The sequence below is a fragment of the Hippoglossus stenolepis genome, chromosome 23 (assembly GCF_022539355.2).
Source record: "Hippoglossus stenolepis isolate QCI-W04-F060 chromosome 23, HSTE1.2, whole genome shotgun sequence".
Lineage (NCBI taxonomy): Eukaryota > Metazoa > Chordata > Actinopteri > Pleuronectiformes > Pleuronectidae > Hippoglossus > Hippoglossus stenolepis.
Genome location: NC_061505.1, coordinates 9,349,397 through 9,361,651, shown reverse-complemented (window position 1 = coordinate 9,361,651; position 12,255 = coordinate 9,349,397). Strand labels below are relative to the sequence as shown.

The 12,255-nt window shown below is 43.4% G+C and overlaps 1 protein-coding gene across 4 annotated transcripts in view; it reads left to right on the top strand.

Moving 5' to 3' along the window:
• The window catches only part of LOC118102613 (ADAMTS-like protein 1), a 95,022-nt gene that overhangs the window by 70,468 nt on the left and 12,299 nt on the right, over positions 1-12,255 (top strand). For 3 of the 4 annotated variants that reach the window (XM_035148923.2, XM_035148922.2, XM_035148924.2), the window contains 8 exons: positions 285-442; positions 2,687-2,798; positions 3,096-3,234; positions 3,319-3,369; positions 3,456-3,660; positions 4,817-4,964; positions 5,059-5,143; positions 9,554-9,882. In XM_035148923.2, coding sequence (XP_035004814.2) covers positions 285-442; positions 2,687-2,798; positions 3,096-3,234; positions 3,319-3,369; positions 3,456-3,660; positions 4,817-4,964; positions 5,059-5,143; positions 9,554-9,882 — 1,227 coding nt within the window. Of the gene's footprint in view, positions 1-284; positions 443-2,686; positions 2,799-3,095; positions 3,235-3,318; positions 3,370-3,455; positions 3,661-4,816; positions 4,965-5,058; positions 5,148-9,553; positions 9,883-12,255 lie in introns of those variants that run through there. The other variant, XM_035148925.2, reaches the window with a different exon arrangement.

Genomic DNA, 12,255 nt, shown 5'->3' with positions numbered 1-12,255 from the left:
CAAAGTGAGAGTCTTTGCCTCCAAACGCAACAGACACACTACATTCTTTGTGTGTAACTGGACTGAAGACCTCAGATACATGAAAGTATCTCGACATTTTATAACTTCTTCACACTTATTTTCAGTTTCATTTTGTGTTAAGATGAAAAGGCGAGAATTGACTATGATACTGAAAATAAAGGTGAAACTCAAATTGTTGGTGGATTTTGTGACTTTATCCGTTTCCTCTTTCTGGCCATGATGAGTCCATTGTGCTCTCGATTCCTCCTCTGTTTCCTCTTTAGATGTGGAGAGTAAGACGCTGCAAGGGGTCAAAGATGAACTGGTCTTCGACACATCAGGGCAGTACCATCTGGAGAACACCACCCTGGACTACCAGCAACTCTCTGACAAGGAGATCCTGAGAGTCACTGGCCCACTTGGAGCTGACTTCACTGTGAAAGTAAGAGCTCAAATGCATCAGTCCCAGTGACCCCAGTTAAGATAGTTAATATTTTTTATATTTAACGATTATCACCTACATAAACACACTGAGCATCTGACACGGCGGTGGTCGTGGAGGTCGTAAAAGTTTTACAGTCTTTAGCAGGCAAGCAGGATTTCGTACAAACTTAGTAGATACTACTCTTTCCCCTTACACATTCATGTAACAAGCATACAGTCCTCTACCGCAGGGGTGTCGTCCCTCAAACGCCCAACCGATAATTATATAATAATAATAGGTTAATAATCTGGAGATACCTTTCCAAGACACATTCACAACAAGTTTGCTGAAAATCCTACATGCATTTAGTTACTTTGCTAGCGCACACACACCCACACACAGGGTCGGGGGGAGGTTGGTGTATATTGGACTTAAATTCTGCTCATACCTGCTGGATGTGTAAATAAGCAACAGTTTACTGTTTATGCTGCCCTAAAGTGGCCAGAAAATCAGTTATTGCATGTTTAACATAATTTCTGGAAAGTTTTACGTGAACAATGTCATCAATTCAGCAACTGAAACCAGCAACCTTCAGACTGTTTCCTTATGGGCTTTGCTTGCAAATGATCCCAATCAGCTTCAGTCCACTCAATAACTGACATCACAGGGACATTTCTGTTTTCTTTTCCGCAGCTTAAACCAAAAACTGTAGTTTTTGCAACGCAAAGCTCTGAAAATGGTGTGGCCCCGGCCAAACTGTATTCTGATAAGTTTCCATGAACTCCCGCTGAACTCACTACGAGTCTTGCAGAGTTCAGAGGAGATTCGATTTCGGATGTTTAGATTTAAAGATATCAAATTGTATGTGTGCCCCACTTAAATATGAAATGCAAATGAGGGTCTAAGTATTTTTCGAAGCAGTGTGTCATGCAGTGATAACAATAGTAGCTCACAGAACTGGAGCTCCAAATCCAGTGGTTGACTTTAGATGTATTAATGCCAAAATAAATGTCTGACTGTCAGCTAATAGTTGATGAAACTTGGATTTGATTCACGATGCAACATCAAGCCTCAAAGAAATATTATCATAGGTCTGCTTATCAAATGTCACATTTTAGTTTTGTGTAATAACAATTCAGTCATTCAGTAGTGGAGCATAGGATCTTTTTCTGATACAATGCCATGACACAATGATTACAACATTGTTTTTGGCTCTGTCGCTCACACACACACACACACACACACACACACACACACACACACACACACACACACACACACACACATTCTCAGACTGGGGCCAGAGAGTGGACATTAAAATGATACAGACCATGTACTGTGAAAACTTCCCCCTCATAAACACGAGTCAGGCTCGGACAGTAAATAAGTACTGGGGAGACAGAAATCTGAGAGGAAATATTGTGAATGTGTAATTTTCTAATCTGATGACAGTCAGCTCATGTTGCAGCGCTGGAAAAAAGTTTGGACAAATGGAAAATCACAGTAAAAAGCTCCCTGGCAGTATTTCCACTGTAAACACATGAATGTAACAACAAGGTCTTGTAGTAATAATCTGTCGTTGGGCTGCTCTTCAATATGTTTGAGGTGTGAGGGTAGAAGAAAAAAAAATGTTTATGAAACAAAATATCTTCTGTTTTCATTATTTCAGTAAAACGCTCGTCCAGGAAATTATTAATCACTACGTCCATCCAGCAGCTGTTTGACCTTTGAATGAGCAGAAATGAACGTATCCGGTTACTCCGCATCAAATTCTTCCGATGTCTCTGAGTGGAAAAAGAACATCTCTCCATAGACTCCAGTCTGTTTCAGTCATCCGCTGGTTTTGTTAAAGCTTTTTACTTTCCTCCGCCTCAGCCCTTTTCCCTCCAGTCTCACGTCTTGACCAATTTTTTTTTTGCGAGGGCTTTTGACATTGACTGAAGAATAACCAGCAGCAGTTGTTTGAGTAGAGGAGAGAAACCAGTCCTCTTCTTTATTAAAAAATGGTGTGAAAACATCTTCAATGCCTTTTTTTGAATCATACATTTTTCCTTTATTTAAAGCAACACAAAAATCGTAAAAAAATCGCTAGGAACAACTGATGGCTTTCCGATTTTATTGGACTTTAACTATTAATTTTCAATTTATTTTATGTCAATCAACTAATGTATTAGTTGACTAATCATTGTGGCTCAATGATATTTGCCTAAAATAGCTCAAAATATTGCTTAAATTGTGATGCCCTGAACACTGTTGTTGTAGGTCCAGTTGACCAGTGGAGCGGACAGCGTGGTCCAGTACATCTACTACCAGCCGATCATCCACCGCTGGAGAGAGACCGACTTTTTCCCCTGCTCCGTCACATGTGGTGGAGGTAGGCCCACAGTTGAACTGCTGGCATCAAAACTTTCAAACTTAAAGTCATTTTAATCAGTTGCAGATTTGCAAAACGTACATGCTTTGATATCGTCTGGCCTTGATAACTGTAATGCACTTAACTCGTCTTCTGTTAATCTAAACTGCTGCTGCCCAGCTTGTTGCTGGGACAAAACAGCATGACCATGTCACCCCTGTGCTTGCCTTGATTGCCTATTGACTTTTAAGGTCATAAATAAACTTTTAAGTAAATATAAATAAACTGTTGGGATATGTGACTTTTCCTCCTCTGTAGGTTACCAGCTCACCTCGGCAGAGTGCTTTGACCTACGCAGCGGCCGAGTGGTTGTGGATCAGTACTGCCATTATTACCCAGAGAACATCAAACCCAAACCCAAACTGCAGGAATGCAACATGGAGCCTTGCCTGGCCAGGTTAGAGAGCAAAGGTACAGACATCCATGTCAAAGATCTGTCGGTTGCAAACCTAATTTCTTCAAATTTGATTCTACCTTTTAGTGATGGGTACAAGCAAATTATGCCGTATGACCTCTACCACCCACTGCCCCGGTATGTACTCAACTCCTGTACGATGAATTCCCATCTCCCAGAATGCATCAATCTCTTCATGACATGTTAACTTTTTACAACGTCAGATGGGAGAGCAGTCCCTGGACCGCCTGCTCCACTTCGTGCGGCGGGGGCATCCAGAGTCGCTCAGTGTCCTGTGTAGAGGAAGACATGCAGGGAATCGTCACTCTCACCGAGGAGTGGAAGTGCCTCTACTCCCCGAAAACGGCCATCCTGCAGCCCTGCAACACCTACGACTGCCCCACCTGGCTGGCACAGGAGTGGTCACCCGTAGGTCCCTCTGTTTTAGAATATTTTTTTCACATGCCTGGGCTTTTATAAGTTGCTGTAGAGCATCACAAAAGCTGTGTCTCAATTCAGGGGCTGCATGCTTCAGAGGACGCGGCCTACGTGGCATCTCCAGCTCGCCCGCCTTTATTGCTGTTACCAATCAACAGAGGTGAATTTGGATACGCCGAGCAAGTTTCAATGCCACTTGGATGGAAGGAACTGTTTGTCGGCTGCATTTGGACGAGCCTTCAAAATTGGACAGCCTAGTCACGCTGCTGTGACGCAATAGGTCTTCTAATGCGGCCTCCGAAGGATGCAGCCCTTGAAGTTCAGCGAAAAATGCCCCCTAACCAAAAGTAAAGAGATGTTTTTTTGTAATCTGGGGCTGTTTCCACCTGGAACGTCTGCAGGTCGCTAAATCGGGTCTCAATTAACCCCTGAGGTTAGAATATATATACTGTATATACCAAATACACTTTTGAGAAAGGCATACCTGTGATTTTCTCAGCTCTTCAGATGTCGAGCAGCATCCTCAACGCGCTCGAACCTCCTGCAGCTGCAAAGTTAAAACACGCCTCGCTGTGTGATTAAGAGAAGCACTGCTAACACCACCAGGAGTGTCCTTCACCCTTCTCCTTTGAATGCACCGTCCAAAACATACAAAGCTTTAATAAAGGCCCTTAAGTCAAGTTGCACGCATGGAGTTCTTAAACTTTCTGTGGGCCATTCACATCCAGGCTATTAGGATGGTGCACGTGCATCAATCTGACCTTCCTAGTTCGTTTACACATGTAATGGAGTCTCATTCACCATAAAAGCCCCTCTGGACTTCCTCATGGGGATTTTTTAACCTCAGCACTCATACAGGCATAAGTAGAGGCACGGGGAGTCAGATTTGCAGCCTCCTAAAAACCTGGGATGCTGTTTACCCAGCACATTCTTCCTCTGCGTTTTAAATGCTTGTTTTGGCAGAGGGTGGACAAAGTGGACTCCTGAGCAGTGAGCTTTGGAAAGTCTCTTTATTTAAGTTAAAAGCTAAGGGCTTTCTGAAGTGAAGTGGTCATAGGATCAGGCATCAACATGTTAACCTGTCTGCGTACGGCAATTATCATCAGTGCCTAGGTTTTTAATTGATTATGTCGGCTGTCGTCATCAGTGCACGGTGACCTGTGGACAGGGTCTGCGCTACAGAGTGGTGCTATGCATCGATCACAGGGGGCTCCACGCCGGAGGCTGCAACCCCACCACCAAACCCCACATCAAGGAGGAGTGCCTGGTGACCGTGCCCTGCTACAAGTCCATGGGTAAGCCGTTTTGGTCACGTCCGAACCTCTAAACTTTGCTGATTTGTGAAATAAAGTTGTATTTCCATTGTCTTTTCTGGGTCATTTGCTCCAGATACGCTCCCAGTTGAGGCGAAACCTGTGTGGCATAAGCAGGCGATAGAGCTGGAGGAGGAGATCACAGTGACGGAGGATCCAACGTAAGTACCAGCCTCATACACACGTGTTGATGACATCCCCAACTTTTCTCATCCCTGTTTTTCCATTCATTGTGTCCAATACCTGTAAGAAGGAATTACATGTCAAGCTTTTATAATAATAATTTGATAATAAATAATCCAGTTTTTATGCTTCCACACTGGTGTCAGCCAGTGGCCGGATGTTTTTGGCTTGTCCGTCCATCCCATTCTTGTGACAAAAAATTTCAAATGTTCAAGTTTACTGTTACCTTACAAAAAGCGTTTGTGGCCTTGTGAACACAACATCTCAGGAACAGCTTGAGGGATTTTCTACAAAGTTGGTCCAAACGTTCACTTGGACTCAAAGATGAATTATGGTGCTCGGGGGTCAAAGGTCAAGTTCACAGTGACCTCATGTTCTTGTGAACGATCAGGAGCACCTATTTAGAATTGCATAACATCTGGCACGAACATTCACTTGGACTTCAGGATGACCTAATTAGAATTTGGTGGTGAAAGGTCACTTTGACCCCTCAAAACCCTCTTGGCTAGTGAAAGCATTATCTTACGGATGCAGGGAGATAATCCTTTCAAATTTGGCACAAATGTTCACCTCCACTCGTGGATGAACTGATTTTAGATTTGGGTCGTCAAAGATCAAGGTCACGTTTGCCTCACAAAACATGTTCTTGGCCTCTTGAACATGATGTCTCCAGTCTGAAGGGAATTCTTTTAATTTTGACCAATTCTCACTTAGACTTAAAGATGAACTGATTTGATTTCAGTGGTAAAAGGTCAAAGTGTAAAAAAATATATGTCGACTAAAACAACACTGGTTGGTGGAGGCATTCTACCACTGGGCAGTAATTCTAAAGTTATAGTGCGTGTTCAGTAATTCCAAACACACATACACACTTGTCACCCAGATCAAGTAGCCCGTGTGGAACCTCAGGTTACTGTCAGAGGTGCTAAACCTTTACAAGCCTCCTATGGTTCAACACCCAGAAAAACCGGGAGAAAAAAAAATCACAGCATTCATTTCCCCTTTTCAAAGAATTACTGTCGCTCTTCAGGGTAAAGAGGCAAAAGTCAGGTCCCAGGTACACTGTTTCAACAACAGTTTTCACAGTGCACAGTTCAAGAGTAACCTGGAGGTGAAATTGAAGGAGACAGGAGCCGGTGCTGCCAAGAAAACCGCGGCTGCATCGCGGTCGTGTTCATGTCAGGTGCCATTTTCGTCAGCTTCGCCGGCAAAATGAGCAGCTGTAGCTCCCCGTTTTTTTAATGTCGCCTTTCAAAACATGCACCGGTTTGTCTCATTTCAAACCTGTGCAAAGCAAATGATTGTGAGACGTGGTGGCGGAGCATCTTCAGAAGAAGAAGACAGAAGAATGCAGCCCTGCTGAAGACAGATGTTTGATGATACTTCAGTGAACATGTGCACTGTCAGATCTGAGTAATGAGTTTGTTGCATTAGGTTATTTAAGGTGAAAGGGGAACTGAATTTGAAAGAGGAAAAAAGCATCTTCTTGGAAACAATCAGACAGTTCAGTCACCAGCTACCAGCATTACCTCAGCAAGCCCTCAGATGTTCCAGATGTGCTTGTCCCACATATCAGTTGACTAATACAGGCTGTCCTCTCAGGACAGACAATGCTTGGACTCTACCCAGTGTCTTGCATGACTTGTATTAGGGACCATGTTTGCCAGTTCAAAAACATCTGTTGCTTTGACTTGTCTTTGGAGCGCGAGGTGGGACGAGAAAGAGAGCGAAACGCCAAACATGCGGGTTTGCTCGAATGCAGAAAAAACAACATGTCTGTCCTCCAATAGCACATAAGTATCTGTGTATAATACACGGGTCATTCACAAGCCAACAACAATATCTGCCTACCATATGGGGCCAGGTTACGGATGTGAGAGGAAGGAGGAGGAAATTCCTGTGTCAGACTTATTGCACTTCCATTGCCAGAACTTATGGCTGCCCTCAACCACCACTGAGCAACTGCTTGAAAAATTAAACCCATATATGCTCCACGGCTTTGCCAAGTGTTTTTTTGTTTTTTTTTGTTCACATTACCTCTGCCATGAATAAATAAAATATTTCCGTTGATGGAAATTTAATTGATATGATTACAACAGAGCTTTGGCAGATATTACAAAAAAAAAATGTTGCGTTGCATTGTTTCCTTCCATGAATGAAATCAAGATTGTTTTTGAACTGACAGATGTACTTTAACTACGCATGAAGATAAACATTTCTGCGGGTTCGCCTGTTGACTTCGTTGTTCCTGTTCCAAGGTCTAACTGCCGGTGATTCATTTGTTTGTCCAAAACACGGCGAGTCCTTCGGCTCTCGTAAAAAGGGCCGAGTCGTGCTGTAATTATGAGGTCTTTATTGAGGCGTCTTACAAAACAGCGGGGTGCTCTTGTGTTGTGGTCACGCTGCGCAGCCAAGGAAAAATGCTGCTCGTTGGTTACCTCTAAGGTTTACATGTACACTGAAAGCAGCTGTACGACACTGATGTGGTACTTTTATTAAGTGCAGTCACTTACTGGAACATTTGGACTCCGGTAAAGATGGTTGACACATTCAGCTGCACAGAAGAAAGGTAGAATATAAAGGAGCATAACTCTTAGTGTAAATGATGGAGAGTTGGAAATTGTGAATTTCTTGATTCCCATTGTTCAGCTCTGCTCAACCAGATCCACACTCACTGACTATAAGAGACACAAGCATCTCTCTGTGTCTCAAAACCAGTAAGTGATTTGCAGGGGGATGACGGGGGCAATAGCCCCTTTAAACTAACATGACCAACAACATAACATAACATGATCAGTGTGCATTCACACAACAAGCATTTTGAACCATCTCCGAAAAACCGCAGATTTTCATGAAAATCTCGTTAATTCAGAAAACAGAGCAGATGTTCTTTTCTCAAGTTAATGCAATACACTTCCATAGATTTGTTTAGTTTTCTACGAAACTAGAATTACACAACAATTCTTTTTTGACTGGTGGCTCTGGCTTCCTCCCACAATCCAAAGGTTAAATGGAGACTCTATAATTGCCTGTAGGTGTGAATGTGAATAGTTGTTTGCCTCTGTATCTTGGCACTGTGATGGACTGGCGACCTGTCCAGAGTGTGCCCCCGCATTTCAGCCAATAGCTGGGCCCCAGTCTCCATGTGACCCTCAAAGGATAAGGGGAATAGAAAATGGATGGATGCATATATTAATGGCTCAGCAACCTTTCATCTGCATCAGAATTATCATAATATCATGTGGACTTTTTCCATCAGCAGGGCACTTTAGTAAGATACTGATTTGCACAGTACCAAGGGTTATTCAGCAGAATCAATTCAGCTTGTGGAGCATTTGGTCTTAAACATTCCTTTGTACATGTATGTATTTAAAAATAGATATATGTATATTTTAAATTATCTTAACCAAACAGAAGCAAATGACGCACGCTCAGCCCTAAACAGGGCCGCTGCTGTAGTGTAGTAAACATCAGGGCTGCCCTCTAACACCCTCACTCATCCACACGTGTTCTGCTGCCCTTGGCCCAAAATGTCTTTGGTCAGCTGTTAAACATGCTGGTGGATCTGCACCAGTGTGGGCAACCATCTATTCAAAGCCATTCAGACTTAAGCATGAATGACGGATAAATATTTTAAGAGTATCTGGTGCACGTCGTGTTACAAATCTTCTTTGTATTTCAGTATTTTCGCATGAGAATTCCTTGAGTGCTCCATCATTGCGTGAGCAGTTAATGAACTAAAGAATGGCATCAAACAGCCGCTGTGATCTCCTCAAACACCAGTTCTACACATCATTCAACCATAATGGAAATTCTGGAGAACACGGCGTGACATCGACTTCCCTCCTCCTTGATCCTTCAAAGAACTGAGCGTTTTTCTTGTGATTTTTTTTATTTTTTAGATATGCATTCCCGAGACAGTTAGAATCCCACTGAGAGTGTCAATTAAATCTGAAGATAAAGTCGGATTTTATATGTCTCTCCCTCTCACACGTTTGGGGTTTATTATTCTTTTGCGCTCTGCCAAAGGGTGACAGTTCTCAGGCTCTGGGTCTTAATTCTCACCCAACCTTGACGAGCCCTCGGGCGTTCATGAGCACCAGTGATCTTCAAGTATTTCCCTCACTGATCCGTCCTTTAAGACGAGAGAAGGATGCGCACGAAAGCTGTTTATCCAAGAACGGCTGATCCTAAGTCCTCACAGCTGTTTAATTAACCGCAGCAGGCTGAAAACAAAATCCTGAGTGAGTTTATGAACTTAGGAGATGACTGAATTTTATATATGGGGCAATACTTCCTGATTGAACAGCATGCTGTTTGTTTTCATATGTCTGTGATGGATCGTGCTCTGTTTTGCTTTCTCAAACAACTCGCCTCGTATTCCTCAGCTTCATCCCCGCTCCCTGGCAGCCCTGCAGCAGGACATGCGGCGCCGGAACCCAGCGACGCGCCGTCAAGTGCCAGGTGCTGCTCTCCTTCTCCCAGACTGTGGCGGACCTGCCAGATGACGAGTGCGAGGGGCCCAAACCTGCGGCGAGCCAGCCCTGCTACCGTAACCCCTGCTCTGGTGTCGCGGGCCAAGGAAAAGAAAGCAAAAGGGAAGGGGAGGAAGAAGAGGAGGAGGAGGAGGAGGAGGAGGAGGAGAAACCTGAAAGAGAGGAATTGCACGACTGGGAATATGAAGGATTTACGGAGTGCTCGGAGAGTTGTGGGGGAGGTATGGATCGTTACTGCCGTCTTTAATGAGTAAAGAAAGAGAACTGCATGCTTCTCTGAGGTCGTGCTAAGACAAAGTGATTTTAGCTAAATGTCAACATCATTATGCTAAAACAGTTACAAGTTAGCATCAAATTTCATTGCTACCCATCCAAAATGTTTTTGAAATATTTGAAACTGGGCCCAAGTAGTGGACAACCAGCAACAACAGACTGATATTGCCATCACTAGAGGCCTAGGGCTAGGGCGCAACCAAACACATTGTCTAATGGCACTCAGTCGAGAGCAAACCTCATCCAAGGCCCAACAAACCCCTTAAATTCAGACAAGCTGCACCAAATTGCACTCACTCATAAATATCGGTCCCCTGAACATGCCTGACTTATTCTCTGAGAAAACAATGAATGGATGTTGAAAATGTTTCAATTTTAATGGTTAAAAAAGTCCTGGATCTGCCTCCTGATCCGGTTCCGCATCAAAATTAAATGGATTCTTCCCTGAGTCCACAAAATGTCATGGAAATTAAACAAATGCAGATAAACATAACCTCCTTTGCAGAGTTTATTAATCAAAGGGATCTTACATTAAACCGACATTTTATTGTTTGTCATTGTAGCGGTGGAATAAAATAGTTTGATTAAAATAAAAAACTGAGTAGTCCAACAGTTATATCAGAAAAGAAAGAAGTCTTTATATTCTTAATAGTTCAATCCAGTTCCATGTAGTTTTTAAATGAACAAATGTACTCCACTTCAGGACTTCCTGGTTATCCAACAAATCCAAAACTCAAAAGTCCTCCCAACCACAGTTCAGTTCAGTTCACTCACACACAAAAATCCACAAGCCCCCAAAGCTTTGCTCCAGAAGGGGAAACAAAATAAATGGAAAAGATATATATTATAGCTCATCCTTATTATTATATTATTGTAAATATGACCAAATACTGTAATTTCTTCATTTTTCACTGACCTCCACACACCCATCAGTGATATGGATATAATGTACTCCCTCGTGGGAAATCCAACCCTGCTACGTCCTGTAATGATGTGTAGGCGAGAAAAAGAAAAAGAAGATTGACCTCCACTTCCCAAACCTACTCAGCCTTCACCTAAACCAACCCCTTCTTGACTAGAGCTGTGGGCGATGTGTATTCTGAATCAAAGGGTGTGGATACCCCAACCAAGCCCATGGGGACCCGATGAGTCACGTTCGGACGTTTCGAAATGATACTTGGGTTTGGGTCAGGTTCGATCACGTTGGCTGGGCGATCTACTTGGTTTTGTACGCTACTGTGCCTGTAATCGGGCAACACAAAAAAACAGAATGCCTGTCGGGTTTGGGTCGAACTCGCCTAATTTCCAGGCTTTGTCCGGTTCGGACAGAAAATTCTACATTGAATGCATGTGTCCGTTATTGGGTTTGATTCACAGGTTGAAACTCGATCAAACTGCTTTATCATATACAAACTAAAAATCTATGTCTTAGATTAAATTCAGAATACATCCTAAAAGTAAAACCTCACTCTTACTCTCATTGCATTTGTCCCAGTTGTTATTTCAAAAAGAATGTGAAGAGTCACAGCAGTGACCATCGACATTATGTCAGCGGATGACTAAAGCGCTGCCATTATGGGCTTTGAAGTGAGTTATGTGATGTTAGATGATAATAGACAGAACACCACATATTTAACCCTAAAGGTCGTACGTCGCCGACTCTCACAGCAGCGGCAGACGGAGACAGCTTTCCTAAACATTCTGCCAACATTCGTCAGAGCCCACTTTAATCTCCCGACCTCCACATCCAAACACATGCCCTCGTTGTGCGTTCGTGTGTTACTGTCTGCCTGAGAGTGTGCATGTGTAACTTAACTTTTGCACATGGGTGTGGGCCGTTGTCAGTGTCTGTGTATGCGCGCTCGCCCAAACCCAACAAACTCCCATCCAGGGATGATTACAGACCGGTATCGGATGTCACGCACACACCCTGAGGGCTGCGCTCCTGTGGACCATCACACCACTGTGGCGTTTGAAGTGCCTGCCTCACTGTTATTGTCCCCAACATTAGAAGCAGATTTCAAGATTCATATTACGCTGCTTTTAACATGACCTGCCATCACACCCTCTAAGTTTATCCACAGTTCAGTGTAGCGGGCAGTCGTGCTGTTTTGATATTCATCGTGCCCCATTAGATACAACCGCTGTTTGCTTTCATTGTGAGGCCTAATATCTGGGCTGCTTCAGCACAGTGTCTGCTTGCAATATTCTGTGCTCCATGTGCGTGTGAATGTGATAATATGTGAGCGTGTGATGCTTAACAAGAACAGTATGTGTTTGCATTCTTGCGACTCATCGTAAGAACAAATGGGACAGCGAGC